Raw genomic sequence first — 17,640 nt, 5'->3', positions numbered from 1 at the left:
AGGGTAGTTAATTAGCAGTAAGAAAGATACAACCTCTCTCCCTAGTAAACAGAGTATTTTGTCAGAGCGTTTAGGGCTGAAGGGATTATAAAACAAATGAGAGAATATTCATTTTGAGATATGACAAATTCCTTCCAAGCAGCAAGATTAAATCTATCCTTAAATATAATAGAAGACAAGGAAACCACAGAGTTCTCTGGATCCAAATGTTTTACAGTATGTTCTCTACAGTCAAATAAGAGAACAAATAATACACACCCCACCCCCGCAAAAAAAACCAAAAACCTTAGCTCTAGCCAAAGAGAGCGAGTAAAACAAGGCCCACTTTCACCGCATTGTAAATGTTACAATTGGGTAAGCAGACAAATGCATACAAACTTAAGTATGTCTACAATATGCAAACAGAACGTAACACTCCATGCCACACTGGGAGTAGGAAGCCAATCCTGTACAAAAATTAAAAATATGTATTTTAAACCCAGCAGGAAGAGAATAGGAAGGCAGAACCTGAAGTCTGAATAACTGTATTAAATACTTGGTACAGCTACTCCACATTATTTCACAGAAAGATTAGCAATCAGTGTGTATACACTGATTCACTAGGGCTCATATATATTGAGAAATATTTTACTTTCACAAAGACCAAATTAGTGATTATTACGATGATTCCATTTTGAGTATCTCATTCTTAAAGAAATGGTCAAGAGCTATACATAGTGCTAATATCTGTCCTAGTAAAAGTCTCTGGACAGTACAATTTGTCCAGAAACATCTCAAAGTTGTTTTTATTCACACCTGATTATCAAGCAGCTAATGATTAAGAGGATGGTTTCAGAGTTTCTATAAATGCAAATGCTCCCTGACAAACTGGTAGTTGTTACTGGAACTCTGACTCTAGTGTTGAAAAGCTATTAACCGGTATCAAAAAACTAATAGATGCAACACTTCTGTTAATGAGGCCAAAGAGAAGGGAAAGGGAGAAAAAAAAAAAAGATACAACAATTAATCAGTGATAGATTAGGACTTCCTTTTTTATATATATATTTTAGAAATTAACTAGTATTTCATTTGACCTTTTATAAAGTACAAAAATACTTGTACGATATAACAAAAAATTAAGAGGTATGCTGAAAATATAGTCTATTTGCTGGTATAGTCCAGCAAATCTAGATGGTCTGTTCTGTTGATATGAATGATTATAAGACTTATCAGGCTCTGAACATGGCTTATTTGTCAGCAAGAAATGATCACTTCATAACTTGCTATCTGATAAACCAATGTGCAGACAGAGCAAGATAAGTGGCAGAGGCTTCAACCGCAAATCCTTAGTTTAGGTCATTACAATGCAAAACTATACCTTCTAAAGTTTTTATTCTGGATACTCCTCTAACAATTACACATTATCTTTTTAGCAGTATTATTTACAGTAAAAGCAATGGGAGGTAATACTGAACATACTGAACATACCCTTGTGACTTCAGCCTGAAAGCTCTCTAGGGAAGGAGTCTGCTTTGACGCTCATTTCAGATCTTATCCGTTATATGATAAGTATGTGAAAACTGTCCTCTGCTTGCACTGCACAGATTCACATTTTCTATATGTAAGGACAAAATGAATTTAAATATACTCATTCTTATTTCTGAAGGTCAATTTCTCACTCTCCTCTGTACCCAGTTTGTCATTTTTAAATCTTTTATCATTGTAGGATATCCAAACTAGTCAGAAGGGATACTACAAATGTGTTTTTCTCTCATAACAAAAATTAGTTTATTCTAACAAAATTAGAATGCTATGAACAATTATGAGCTGCTGAGCAGTCAACTTGTATGCACCCATGTCTATGTTATAAGTATATGAAAAAGGGCATCCTGTGTTCTATATTTTCTTTTTAAGAACAACAAATTTAATAATCTGAAAATGCTGAACATGTAACTGCACTAGGGATCAGAGCCCATGGCTTTTATACATGTTCACACAAGCCTTATGTTTTGAAAGCCTGCTGTATCTATCTCAGACACTGGCGGTTAACTCAAGTAAAAATACCTTTTATTGCAGTTTGTCTGAGGAGCAAGTTCCTTCAGTGGACACCAAGATTTAAAAACCCTCTGCTAAATGCCCATTGTCATTCTAGTCCCCGCGTTCTCTTCGGCAGGCAGCAGGATGCACCGACACCAGCCCCTGTTTCCTGCTCACTGGAAAACCTTGTGCCTTCTACCTCATCATAGCAACAGGAAGCCAAACAGATACTACACCTTTACAAAGAACCACTGTTTTGTAAATGAATCTGTAATAAACTTACTAGAAATATGCAACACTACAATTATTTTTGCAACAAAAGTGTAAATGATACTAGTACAAATGCCACTTCCTTGGATAGCTGATGGATGCTTGGTGCTCTGACATGCGGAAGCTTTCTCCCAACTGTTCTTTTGGTTTGTTTTGGTCAATCAGATTCAAGAAACTGTTTTCTACTAATTACTGTCAAAATGTGAATAAATCCAGGAATGAAGTACTGAATATTTTCTGTAAATATATGAAAAACAGCTTAAAATAGGGATTTAGCATGTATAAAGGGAATTTAGCAAGCAGATAGAAAGTGTACAATAAAAACATAATGCATAATATAAACAAAAAGGCAGTCATGCAGGGAAGAGAAATGGGCAAATGACAGCAAGGGTATGAATTGTAAATGAAATTAAAAGAAAGTTACAGCTGTGGAGAACATCAATTCAGCAATATGACCCAACACAGCAGTGTTACAGTCTGGTTTGGATGATTAATTATATTTCAATTATAAATCATTTGCAAACACTCATTTACTATCTCCATTTTTTCAGAATAAATGGAATTATTACAGCTAGCTGCACATACACTCTCAAGGAGCTAATGCTATTTCTGTTTTTTAGTAAGTTTTAATAAATTTTACAAAAGGATTACGGGTTTGAGATTTGCAAAGAAAATTCAGTCTTATACAAGGTCTGAACGCAATTACAGCTAGTACTGTGCATAGCACTTGAAGGATTAAAGAATCTGCTATTTTATTGTACTTGCTTTTCATTGCAGAGTATAGGAGAGAACGCTCATGTATTTCAGCCACAGTCAACCTAAGAGCCCAGCTTCTGAAGAAAAGGAAGGTTAGCTAAACTAACTTGTCCTTTGAGATATATTATCCGTTTCAGGTATATGCATATACTATAGACATTTCTTTTAAACAGCATTAAAAATTATCCTTTATCCTACAATTTATATACTACTCATTCTATTATATAAGTTACAAAATTATCCTTTGAAGCTGCCCTTGCACTATTTGTATACTCCAAGACAGTATTTGAGAACATAAGAGAAGGTGTGTATATATAAATCCTCACCTAGTCCTTTCACTAACAGAAGTCTCACGAATACAGACTCAGATGAAAAAGTGGGATGCAGATACATCAATATAACACAACAAATAAACTCCTACTGTAGTTGAGTTGCTTGTTCTCACCTACAAAGTAATTACACAAAAACTCTTGCAAAGCTCCCATCTGAGTGAGATGTGAACAGAGTTCCTAAAGTTTCAGACACAGAAGGTGGAGGTGAGCCCCTTGTAAATGTGTCAACGTGGCTCTGAAGTTGGTGGTGTGGTTTGAAATCTGAGTAGAACCAGACTTAGCTCCTGACCTCCTCTGCAAATGCCACAGTCAACTTGGGAGACATACTGAATGCGTATGTTCTGTTCAAAAAAACCTCTCAGTTCATCTAGCAGGTGAAATACTACTCTTCATGGGTTAAAATATGGCTTTGGAAAGAAAATAAGAAATATTGACTGTTGTGAAAGCCCAAGGATCAAGGAAAGAGAGAGAGAGAAAAAAAAATTAAAATATCAGAAAACAGGGCCTAAACATGATGTGGTCCTCACAGAACACTACCTGTGGGACCCTGACAGTCTGTCTTGCATTTCACTGACATTTTTAAGCTGGGGTGATGACCACCAAAATGCCATTTTCAAAGGAAGGCTGATAAAGGGAACAGGTTAGTGTGGATTCAGAGGGACAGTCCGCTAGGCAAGACAAGGCCTGACAGGGATCTCAGGAAAGAGCAAGAGCTCTTCCTTGGGAGAAGAGGAAGCAATTTTAATACAACAGGACAAGTGACTACAGCATGACCCTGAACATGCAAGTGGTTTGCAGGGATGTCTGCTAAGTGTAGCCTACTAGAGTCAAGAGAAACACTGTACATCTTCAAGGAAATAAAATACCTAACAAAGACTGAAATAAACGCAGATAATGGTAGAGTCTGACAGGGTTGCCCAAAGAGAAAACATTTTCCATTTCATCACGCAGCTGGGTCTAACAGGAAGTTTTGTACTTTTATAAAATAACCTGCATGGCAAAATATGTCTTGTGAGCTGAGGCAGTCAGGATCAACACAACCAGATAAAGTGACAACAGGGACCGCCTTTCCCTCAGCTCTTGGATAAAGCAATCTAAAGGGCTGTGAAGGCATAGACACCGACATGACAAATGATGTTATTCCACAGCGTCCGAGTGTGCACACAGGGGCGCTGCTGCCTAACTGAGAATGCAACCACAGGCCTGGCAGTTGAAGAGAGGGATCTTGCAATCGTGTTTTGCATCCAGATATTTTATTCATGTTATATATAAAAATACTGAAGTTTCTGTTTGAAAACACAGACCTTTCACTTGGATTGAGCTTTAACTAATTCTAAAGAATCACATTTGAGATGAAACAAAAATCGGTATTGGAATAAAACAAAGAACATGAACATTGCCTGACCTGGGAAAGAAGCATGTACATTGAACTGATAGCTCAAAATGCTATCACAAAAATTTCCTGTGCTTCAAAATACCAATATTATGTAGCACATACATATTGCAGCAGTGAGTTCAAATAAAAGTATGTTATCATCACTTATTTCCAACTTGAAAGTTTAAATTTTTACTCAGATAAACTTAACTGAACTTGATTACCTTACCCCATAAGCAAATCATGTCTTACTTTCACTATAAGAAAGAAAAAATATTACTGAAGAGGGCTTAAAGACAACTCCATATCTATAATATTATGATAGGGGTATACATCTTGAATTCAAAACTGTTATCTCAGTTCTAATAAACAGAGGATATGCCCCATCCTTTGCAATTTCTATTAATTATTATAATAGCATTTGACCCTCAGGATCCCTAATAAGAAGCTGGGTAGACAGTTAATAGGCCAAAAACCTCCCCATAATTTTACTCTTGCATCCTAATTTAAGTTTAAAATGTATGAGGGCTGAAAGATGCTTAAAATGAGATATCTAAAAAATGGTGCATGCTAGTTTAGAAACAATTTTCTAAACTTATTTCTGACTCACTAGTTTGACACGACATATGAGTGCAATAAGATTTTTTTATGTTCATCAGTCATTGTATTTTGCTTTACTTTCAAGTTTGTTTATTCTTACAATAAATTTCCGGTGTGCTTTTTTACATGTCTTTATTATATATATATTTGTTATATATATTCATATATTAAAAGGGTATAGAAGCCAAAAATAGGAAATAGATTGAAAGTATAATTAGTAATATGCTGATTAAAAGAATGCTATACTAATGCTCATAGGAGCTTAATTACCATTGTTGTTCAGGTTAGTATGCACTTCTATAGCTTTAAAAGTCAAGAGTTTGTAAAATATAAACTTTTATTACATATAGAAATAAAAAATCTTTATTTGGTTAGAGTTCTAAGAAAAACAAGTATTTCTGAGGTAACTGGTACTTTTTTAAAAATGAAATTTAAAAATACTTACCAAAAAGTACAAAAATTTAGTGGATTAAGATTAATAGTGTGGAATCATCTCTCTTTCAACAGATGAAAATTTTTGCCTGATTTAATTCTTACCTTACATTGTTAGGTTACTTTTAAATCTCTGCTTCAAAAGTTTGTTTCTTTAAGCAGGCCTGTGCACACCCATTGGTTAAGGTATTTTCCAATAACACTGATTCTGGGAAAAAAAAAATACATTTTAGCTGGTTTTGTTGAGCTCAAAGTGGTATAGGTGGTGAAGAAGAAAAGAACTTCACATAGCCAAGGTACTGCAGCAATGTCTGATCTGCTTTCAAAGCTACTTTGAGCAGGAAAAGGACAGAGTGGAATAAGGACTAAGAACTACCTGAAAGTCAAAGCCTTTTTGACTGAGTCAACTCATGAATTTATTTTTCTACTCAAAACTCAGAGTTTCTGTAGTCACTTTGCAAGTTAGAAAAACAAATGCACATGCAAAAAGCAACATACAGTCCCCACTTACCAGTTTTTCCCACTTTTTACTTCCACAGTTCCAACTTAACTAAACAAATTTTAGGCTAACCAGCAAATACTGAGGTCTATGTGCTTTCACAGTGTATAAGTACCTAATCATCAAGTATTTAAGTACTCAAATTGTGCGCCCATCGATTTTAGAGTATTTTGCTGTTACTAGAAGCTAAAGCACTAAGTGCAACTATTGTAGACAATAAGTACATATAAAAGTTTCTATGAGAAAGCATTTATGTTGATGCCAGTGAAAGAAAAGAAGAAAGACTGCCTTTGGACAGCAACTTTTAGACTTGCATAGCTTCTAATAACCATAATACAAGTGTTTGATACAGAGTTTACAACCACTGAAAGAACAAGCTGTGATACTTATAAACTCTACAATCAAATAATTTAATTTCCAGGTACATCAAAGACTTTTAGGTTCCTAAACTGTATTTTAATTTTTAGAAGTAAAATTAAATATAGCTACTTTACTACACTTTCCCAATTTAATCTCTAAAATGTAAACTCTCAGAAATAATGACATTCATAGAGATTCTTATTACTGCAAAGTTATTCAATTAATCTCATTAGAATTCTAACTCATTCCTTTCTGGTTTGAGCAGCTAAGATATGTGATCCCCATGTTTTTATATTAAGATGTCACACAAGCTCTTTCATTCTTAAATATCTCAGTATACTAAGAAACCATACTGATATCAAGACTACACGACTTGTGTTTCACCATACTAAAGCACAACTCTCTGTTGTTGTCTCACCATACTAAAGCACAACTCTGTGTTGTCCAGCTACAGAGAACTCCCTTATCAGTTTCTGGAACATTTAGGTGTCTACTGACCTCAAAATTTATTTTTGTTGACCTTGCTTAGCTTGCAAGACATGACAGAACTGCAGCATAGGATGGCACAGATGCAGACCATTAACTATGAGGAAAAGGTTTCTGAATATAACTCAGTGGGTATAGCTGCCTTGCTATGCATTGCGAATTGCATGCATAAATCTCTAGCACCAAGATGAAAGAAAACACCTAAACATTAAACCTTCCCATAGTCTTAAGGTGCGCAGGTATATTGAAACAGAAGTGTTAAGAGAGTTACAGTCTCTCAAGGATGATAATAATGATACTGTTTCTGCCAAAAAAGAAGATATTTAAAAAATATTTAACCTTCCCCCCCCTCCAGTTCCTTCCATGGAAACATAAATGGACAGTAATATACAAAACCTTCTAAACAAAAGATAAATCTGTTCAATTACGTTATACCATTTGTCTCAATAGCATTTCTTACTAATTGTTTTGACAACGTGGACTTGTTTTTGTGAATGCATGTTTGCTTTTTAAGTGATCAACGTAATGAGAGTTGTTACTAAGAAAAATAAATTCAGATCTTACACATCCTCTCCTATCTCTGTGTGTGTATGAATGAGAGGGAGAACGTGCATGCCAGAGATTAAATGAGATTTTTACCCCTAATAAAGTCAACCTACTTTTGCATATTTCGATATCATTCATTTTCTATCCTGGGTATTTATTATAAAATCAAATTACCTGTATGATAAATCTTCTGTAATTACCAGTAAGAGTCTTATTTTTCAGTTTTAAGGACACTTTTGATTTGTAGTTGCATTTTACATACTGCACAGTTGACTAAACATATATTTACATATCAAATCAATTAAACTGAGAAATCATTCCTTCTGGCTGCCTATATTTTTCTTTAATCTTGGTCAGTGTAGGACCTTATTACAAGTAATTTGCTACTATAAGGCTGAGGAAAAAATGCTAGCCTCACAATTTTTGTCATTTTTCCCCCACTTCCCCTGCAGGCTGCTACTGTTGATGGCCTTTATGGAAATATAAATTCAATCAGCAGCTGCAAATTTCATGAGACGTCCATCTTCATGCTGAATTTCTAACTGAGTGTCAAAACAATCTGTGGATTTCTCCCTGATGAAATACAATTCAAAGTGCAAATTTCTGCAATTTGCTCATGTTAGAATTCAAGTTGCACTAAAATAGAGCTAGCTCAGATATAGTACCTACCAGCTTGAGACAAGTCATTTTTCCCCTTCATTATCTCTCTACACCATTGAAAGGGTTAAATAATAACCCATGAAAAATGACCTGTTTTTTTCTTTTACATAAAAAATTAAATTACATTTTATATTCTGTTTAGTAGTAGAATAAAATAGAAAGGCCTTCAATATATTCCAAATATTTTTCAAATCAGTTATTTGAACTCGCTATTCATTTTGCAGTATTTTGCAGTAATAAAATCCCAGAAATTAGCTGCAATAAAACTTAAAAGAATTTCCTATAGTGTCATAATGGTCCAATATTCAAGGAGAGCAAGTTCAGTTCACAGAGACAGTTTCTGTTTCTTCTAAATCTTGATTTACATTAAATGTTGATGGAAAAAAGAAAATATATATGTAAATGAATAAGATAGATAAAAACTTAGTACAGTTTTGAACAGTTTGCTGTTCTCTGAATACAGAAAAGCAAAATACAATTTCTCATTCAATTACTGTTTCTTACAGTAGCTTAGAAAACACACACAGCCTATCAGGTGTATTATAGCAGCTCAAGTAGTTTGCTTTAGAAGAATATTTGTTTCTCTCTTCTGTAGACACTAACATGAAATATGTAAAACAATACTACTTTTCCAATTTGCAAGCATACTAAATAGTCTGTTTATTACAAATCCTTCTCATCTCCTTTTCCATATATAAAAATACCATTCACAAAGAGAAATTCACTGATAAAGACAATTCATCTATTCATGTAGTTAAGAACTGGCTGTCTTTCTACTTGTTTTCTCCTCTCCAGGGATAAATACATGTGGTGGTGGTAGTGGTGGTGGGGCTTACTGAACTGTACTTTACTAACACTAAAAAGAATGATGCTGTTTTGGATGATTCCATAAAGATACCATCTTCCAAAACACAAGACTGTCATTCAGTTTACACAAGAATTCAATGGGTCATCTTTTTGTATACACCAAACTTTCAGTTAATTCTCAGAGTGAAGAAAGAAACCTAAAAATGAGCAGCTACAGAATAATTACCTTGCAGAAGACTTTTAATGTACTGAAGTTTTATCACTCTTAATACGTCACTACAGGATTTCTTTGGTCAAGCCCCCCCCTTGGTTACCTGCATTGCATTCTGTTTTATGTGAACTGGAATGACCTGAGAGCTGATCATATTTCCAAACTCTCAAAACTAACTGATCAATTTCCCTGACTGGTTTCTTAACTGTAAGTATGATTTATTTATTAAAAAGAAAAAAACCAAAACATGTGAGAGAACTAGTCTATGTCAAAAATCAGATTTGTCTCAAAAAAAGGCTGAAGAATGCTGTATACAAAGAAAGAATGCTGGCATGCAGCTGCTGAGGGGACTTGCACTAGTTAGGTGAAATCTTATGCTCCGGCAAATAAGCAGGTCAGAGGGGCGAGTTGCTCAGAGAAAACTACTGGGCTCCCTTTTAGACCATACTCATTAAACTGACCCTCATAAACTTCCTATTATTAGAATGCAAGTTCCCTGCTCAGCATGACAAAAACACCCCCGACTTTGCTCAAAATATTATTTCAACAGATCTCTGGTTTTGCTTCATTGAGTCACAACATCCCAGATCAAATAATGCCAGGACTTTATTTCAGTTTCACATGGTCATATATTCATCAGCTTTAACAGCAAAACAAAAGCACACACCAATCTCTTTTCTTCTCTAATGCCAGTCATTTTATATAGCGAAGCAGATGTTCTGTAACACATGTAGTTTCCAGTCACAAGTTTTGGCACCTGAGTATAGCTACAGATTATGCTGGGGTAAATAGCAAGAATGGTAATTACTGAATGCATTATAATAGCTTCTTGAATATTGCATTATTTGGTTACATTTATCTGTGGAGCCTGCCAGAAAGGAAGGGAGGCATAACAAGAAAATCTGGTTCTATTTCTCAAAATATCCAGAGTACTACTGATAGAGCTCACTGTAATATATGCAAAGGACAGGCACCAAGAATCCATCCTAACTGTATTAATCCACCATCATTGGGCACTTGTTTTTAAGGTTTAGTTTTGTCTCGCATTATGTCAAAACCTCACTTCTATTTCCCAAAAACAATTACTTCCATTGTATCCATATCTTTCAAGTTCTAGGCCATGATGCTTTATTAAAGCGCAGAGTGTTGAAGCACTTCCAAAGGGAGCTGATTAAATTTCCATCTAACACACTGAAGTGCAGAATTTTCCAATTTCTGTGTGGACTCAGACATGCCAACTTCCAGGCTTCCTACCAAAACTGAAAACACCAAAGTACTTTAAAACTTAGGCAAGAAAATGAAAATTGAAAACAGTATTAATAGGCAACACAGAGCTGCACAAAAGAAAACTCACTGTAGTACAAGACCAACAAATGCGATCCTACAAAATCTAAGATGTGCTACATATTTCTTCAGTGCCATCTTCTGGCACCATAGTTACAGTTACTAAACAAGTGTGATTTCTTTTTTCCTTCCAATATAACCTTGAAAGTCATTAGCATATCGATTACATATGTATGTTTAACAAGAATAGTAAACTTATGCACTCAAAAAGAGCCCTAATCCCGAGCAAAACAATTTTAGAATTTTATGTTATGTGAAAAGTTGTATTAGGAGGGGAATTCAGTCATCTGCAGATATAAAAATATGCATCAATTAGTAACATCACAAGTCAGATAAACCAAGGATGACACTAAACTTACATTTTGGCAAGGTGTCAGAAGTATTACAAATAAACAAAAATTGTAATTTTTATGGCATTAAAGTACACCACCTGCAGATTGTATTGGCCTCTTTCCAGATGCCCCCAAAGTCACATATTTATCACTGAAAAACTCGACTTCTGACTCAGAACTGAAGATATGTTTCTGGGCTCAAAAGTCAGTCTGTTTATTTTTTCTGAAAATATATTGGTTGTTTTAATAAAAATATTGCCTTCTATCTACAAACCTTGCCTTGCTCATCTCTTAACGATCATGGCTAAAGCTTCACCAAAATATTTTCCTTAGCTTTTCTACTCAATAGCCAATAATATGAAACAGTTGATTTAGCTTTGCTTTTAATTAAATAACACCTCCCCCCCCATGCACAGAAGTTCACGAAGATTTCCTTTTTCTCTCCTTCTTCCTAAGGCAACTGGAAAAGTTTGTAAATGGCAAGAGATCTAACAAGGTTTTGCTTAGAAAGGTTAGAAGCACTACCACCTCGTGAAGCTGATTTTTGTTTTAAAATACAGTATAATCATTGACAGTATTAGAAGGGGGCAAAGCCAAAAGTGAAGTGACAATGAAATGAATAATTAAAAAAAACCAAAAGGGCTTGATTTCACTCTTTGTTTTTGTAACTGTCAATTACTTTCTCATCAAAGGTATTTTGTAACATGACCATCTCTAAGTAAGGTAATCATTTCACTTACAAAACTCTAAAAATATCTTCTTGAAAAATGACATGAAGTTTAACCAAGCCTTATAATGCAAATAATAGTTTTCAAAACAGAAAATATACAGTGGTTAAAACTATATTATTTGCAGGATTGTCAGTTAATTCACCATATGACATAAAAGAGATGCCCTCTCTGGGAACGTTAACTTTCAAACTTTCTACAGTTTCCATCGTTTATGGCATGTTAACAAGAAAACACAGGAGTGATACACAAAGAACAGCTTAACACTGCAACAGCAGCAAGTTGTCCAGTGGGATATCCTTGTACTTGAATGCTCTTAGGAAGAGAGCATCTCCCTTCTGCTCCTATTTCTTTCAATGGCCTCTCCTTTTCTGTTGCCCATAGGGGAGGAGGAAACAGAATAAGAGTGCTTCCATCAGCTGCTGGATCCGTAAAGAAAAATTGTCATATTAACCAAATAAGGCCCTAATGAAATGAAAAACCAAATGGAAATGCTTATTTTATCCCTCAGGCAAAACTGGAAACATTTCTAGAATTCTATAAGCATTGCTTGCATAATTTCATCTATAATAACATTGCATCACCCCCAATATACACAAGGTTTATCTTTTAAAAGAAAACATGGTCAATCTCCAGTCTCTCAAAAATAGTTCTCAGTATAATACTAATTTGTGTGCATGTTTCTGGAAAAGCTTGCATTCCAGAACTGTTGCACCCTTCACAAAACAATATGAATAATCATGTTGCTCAGTGATATCCAATATCATTATTTATGATAGCCTTGAAAGCTTCATCTGGAGTGAAGCCATGCTAGTTAATGCACAATCAGGCACATATTATCCTTTTTCTGAGATTCTACACATTAAGTCTCATTTTCAAATATTTTCCATCAATGAGATGATCAACAATAAGATTTACAATAATAAAAAAATCCTAAATAGGCTGTATATACAACATGAGAATTCTGCACAGCTTTGATGTAAGAGGAAGAAGACAAGCACTAAACTTAATTTTTAGGTATCGGCCATCAAATCCTACCCTTCTGTGCTCATTAATATTTAAACCTGCATTCCTAGTCCCTCCTAAAAGTAGCACAAGTTTCAATGGTTGTTTCATAAATCTGTCTGTCTTTCATATACTTCTCCAAAGATTAGCCCAAACATCCTTCTGCTACTCTCACATTTTCTCTTAATGGAAAAAAAAAAAAACCCACCACCACAAAACTATTTCACAGTTGCTTCAAATGACAGAGCATCTCCTCTACACAAACTTCCCTCCCTGGAGTGCACAAGCCTCATAGAATTTGGCAGCCAACAATACACACAGAGATGTTAAAGGCTCTCTAAATTTAATTTTTCTTGTAACATGCATCACAAACAGCAGGCTCAGAGTACTGCCCTGATGAAAAAGTATAGAAAGGAGAGCACTAAAAAGGAAAACAGGAACATGGGACTTCCTTGTATGGATTCTTCCATCCAAGCCTTTCCACACATTGGGAATAGCAAAAGAGGAAAAGAAGGGTGTATTGGGTTTGCATGGCAAGGTTTTGGTAGCAGGGGGGCTGCAGGGGTGGCTTCTGTGAGAAGATGCCAGAAACTTCCCTATGTCTGATAGAGCCAATGCCAGCCAGCTCCAAGACAGACCCGCTGCTGGCCAAGGCTGAGCCAATCAGCGACAGTGGTAGCACCTCTGGGATAACATATTTAAGAAGGGGAAAAACAGCTGTGCAACAGCAGCTGGAAGAGAGGAGTGAGAATATGTGAGGGAAACAACTCTGCAGACACCAAGGTCAGTGAAGAAGGAGGGGGAGGAGGTGCTCCAGGTGCCAGAGCAGAGATTCCCCTGCAGCCAGTGGTGAAGACCATGGTGAGGCAGGTGGAGCAGAGATCCACCTGCAGCCCATGGAGGACCCCATGCCAGAGCAGGTGGACGCACCTGAAGGAGGCTGTGACCCTGTGGGAAGCCCACACTAGAGCAGGTTTGCTGGCAGGACCTGTGACCCCGTGGGGGACCCATGCTGGAGCAGTCTGTTCCTGAAGGACTGCACCCCATGGAAAGGACCCACGTTGGAGAAGTTTATGGAGGACTGTCTCCTGTGGGAGGGACCCCATGCTGGAGCAGGGGAAGAGTGTGAGGAGGAAGGAGCAGCAAAGTGTGATGAACTGACTGCAACCCCCATTCCCCATCCCCCTGCACTGCTCGGGGGGAGGAGGTAGAGAAATCAGGAGTGAAGTTGAGCCTGGGAAGAAGGGAGGGGTGGGGGGAAGGTGTTTTAAGATTTGTTTTTTATTTCTCATTACCCTACTCTGATTTGATTGGTAATAAATTAAATTAATTTCCCCGAGTCGAGTCTGTTTTGCCCGTGACAGTAATTGCTGAATGATCTCCCTGTTCTTATCTCGACCCACGAGCCTTTTGTTGTATTTTTTCTCCCCCTGTCCAGCTGAGGAAGGGGAATGATAGAGTGGCTTGGTGGGCACCTGGCATCCAGCCAGGGTCAACCCACCACAATGGGAGATCCACCTTCTTTTTTGGAAGCTGGCAGTAGAAAGGGTAGTTACGCTAATGTTTCACATCAGGATGTCCCATGTATGATACAGAGTCATAACTGAAATATCAGACTAATTCAACATCATAACCCATACATCCATTGGACAAAGTGTCTTCTAATAATTTTTTTCTCTATTCTATTTTCTTTAGCACCTATTAAACATATTTTAGATATACTATCTAAATATTTATCAATATTGATACAGAGGAAACTACTGATTACTTTCCCTTTAGTCCATAACTTTGTTGCTTGTCAGATACAGACATACTATTTGTTAGGTCTTTAATGTTTCTCATATTTAAAAAAAATTAATCCAAATATTCTAATGGGCAGTTTCTATTGTGCATTTTAAATACATTTTGCATTCTCTCTCCCATTTTATAACAAGTTGCAGGTTCTTTTTCTCTACACAGAATTAAGTACTGTGTTTTAGTCATTCATCTTCAGCAACTTATTACTCATCCATACTTATGCCAATCTTCAGATGCACCCAATAGCATATTTTCTTTTGAGCCAACTCCAGATCCCTCTTTACATTTTGGACAACTTTCTTACTCTGTATCTTTTCCTAATTAGCAATACCATCATTTTTTACTCAGCTCATTCTTCATCTTAGTACCCTCTTTTCCCCCCACAGTTTAGTTCTAGTTGGACTACAGCCATGTATCTCCTCATAGGCTCAAATAGAGTCAATGCATTGTTGAACCTCATCCCACAGAATTTCAGAGAAAACGGCTGAAATTGCTCAGTACATTACAGAAACACTTCAGAATCTCCATATCCCCACTCCCTCACTTACAAAATGCATCAGAACCCCATTATGCCAGTGTCAGTCCAAGCACTTGCTGTCTTATTCATGCAGACTGTCAACTCTTGCCTAGAAATTACCTCCTATAAACAGTTTCAATTTCACCTAGCAATTATGAGGTCTTCTATTACATAAGATTTTTAGATAGTATCGTAATTTTAAAGTGCTAACACTTTAAAAATATTAAATAGTGATATTATGATTTAACCTACTGTGTCAACTTTAACTACAGTAATGTAAGATAAAAGTTCCAGTGTGCCAATAACTCTTCGGAAATAAATTTGGACCTCTTTTGAAAAGGCTCTCAATAAAGCAATATTCAGTAAATTACAAACTTTGATCTGAGAATGCTAAATTTTCTAAATTCACAGAAATATCGGCTTCATCATCTGTGAGCTCCTCCAGCACGACAGAAGGCAAGCCATGGAATGTGCCTTGGGAAGCTACCCTGAGAAAAAGGAGCGCGTGCAGCATGCCAGCCACAGATGAGCAGGGTATTCATAAAAGGGTAAAACGTTATTGCTACTTGTGAATTGTTACTAAAATTAACCACAGTGGTTGCTATACTCTTCACAGCTTGAGAGTGTGAGAGGGAAGTAAGTGGAAAATCTAGTGAATACTGCGTATGTATCGTAACTTGCCTGGCCATTGCAGCACCACAGAAACGACAGGAAAAAAAACCCCTCATCATTTGAGACAGGTTGGTTTTAAGTACGGAATTACTTCTTTTTAATCAAAACTGGAGACACCTGGGGAAGTGAGACAAAAAAATCAACAAATTATGCTGTCAACTTTAGATATGATAATGTGCTTCAAAGATAAAACATTCTTCTACATGACAAATGAACAGATGGGGAATTTATCATTTTTTGTTAACTGGACCAATACTTAAAATATAATTCAAATTAAGCTGAAAGCTACTCCCTTCTAAGAAGCAGGTGCACCATCCCAAAAACAATGAACTGAATGCTGCAGAGATTAAACTGACATTATTATATCACATTATGCATTTAGGCAATACTTCAAACTAAATGTTGAAGAAACAACAGATGTTAATACACAGTGCATTAACATGAGAAAAAAATACACGTTCCATATTTGGTAGAGAAAAAAAACCAAACAACTCTGCAGGGTATGACTCTCCTAAGTATCAAATGCATATACATTTCTGTTCTCTTCCTCCCTCTGAATTGTTTTACTGCTTCAAACAGCAGTTATAAATGGACTGAACCATAAATACCTATCACTGTCCAGCATTTAAGCTCCCACTGAAAAGTGCTTTTTCTAACTTTTCAGTCTCTCTAAATCCATTTCTTTCTAACTATATCCATTAAGAAGGAAAATCTCCAATTTGATCCAAGTCTTTGTCCACTCTCACCTTATTTCCAATGTATACTTGTTTGGTCTTTCATGATGCTTCCTCTATATAGTCAGAGGAACACACAAGTCTATGGGGCTGGATGGGATCCACCCAAGGGTACTGAGGGAGCTGGTGGAAGTGCTCACCAAGCCACTTTCAATCCTTTATCAGCAGTCCTGGCTAACCAGGGAGGTCCCAGTTGACTGGAGGTTAGCAAATGTGACGCCCATCTACAAGAATAAACAAGATAAACAAGCCTGTGCAGGGAGAGGAAACAGGACTGTAAAATATTGTAGCATGTGCATTTAGACACCTTCAGGGAAGCTGCCTTCAATAAACTATACATAGCTGTACAGTGTAAATGTAGCATCTGTAGAGAACAATGTGCTATAAAAGCACCCAGGCTCCTGGAAAACAGGCAGAAAGCTAGAAAAATATTTTTCCTCAGGAGTGCAGTGAACATACATACAAGAATTCATTCAAAAACATATGCAGAAGTGCCCTGAATTATCAAGAGGAGTCAATTTGCTTATTGCTGCCTGCCTACGTACTACAGGCTGAGAGCTACACTCTAAAGTCTTTTGATGACTGGCTTTATTTTTTTCTTGCATTAGAGCATCAGTCTAATCGGAAACTGAACGTGCTTTTCGAAGCAAGCCGCATACAACGGGCCCACCCTCGGTCCCCTCAGCAGCTGCACCCTTTCTTTCACTTAGAAGTCTTTCTTCTTTGTAACTGGGCAACAGCAGTCAATCAACCCTGCTGACTACACAGACAGCTGCAACAGGGTCACCGACCATGCAGGACCGCGCTCCGCTAGGGCTCGGCACTCTCTGCCGGCGGCTCCGGGGGGCTCCGCAGAAGCGCCCGGGACTCCCGGGCGGGAAGAGGCAGGCATGTCTGGGCGCGCACATATGGCCCGCACACACGTTTTGCATCAGCCACCGGCCCGCCAGGCCCCCAGCCACGGCCCCCGCCGGCAGGCGGCCCCTCGCACCGACTTGCGCAGGTCTCGTGCTTGGGCACCCAGTAGTATTTGTTGCCGAACTGGTCAGTGCCTACCATCTCCTTAGCGGGCCCGAGGAGACGCAGAGCACGCAGCGTCCGCCAGAGCCGGCTCATTCGGGCGGGAGACGCAGCTCTGGAGGTAGCAGGGCATAGGGGAGC

At 37.2% G+C, this 17,640-nt stretch overlaps 1 protein-coding gene across 1 annotated transcript in view; it reads right to left on the bottom strand.

Annotated features, from left to right (window-relative positions):
- NDUFAF2 (NADH:ubiquinone oxidoreductase complex assembly factor 2) overlaps positions 1-17,595 on the bottom strand; it is an 85,905-nt gene extending 68,310 nt beyond the window's left edge. The window contains exon 1 of the mRNA XM_072860356.1: positions 17,471-17,595. Within this exon, the coding sequence (XP_072716457.1) occupies positions 17,471-17,595 (125 nt within the window). The remainder of the gene's footprint in view (positions 1-17,470) is intronic.
- Positions 17,596-17,640: the final 45 nt, after the last annotated feature.

Source organism: Ciconia boyciana, chromosome 4 (genome assembly GCF_034638445.1).
Source record: "Ciconia boyciana chromosome 4, ASM3463844v1, whole genome shotgun sequence".
NCBI lineage: Eukaryota > Metazoa > Chordata > Aves > Ciconiiformes > Ciconiidae > Ciconia > Ciconia boyciana.
The sequence above is the reverse complement of the archived record's forward strand: the minus strand, read 5'-3'. Positions and strand labels throughout refer to the sequence as shown.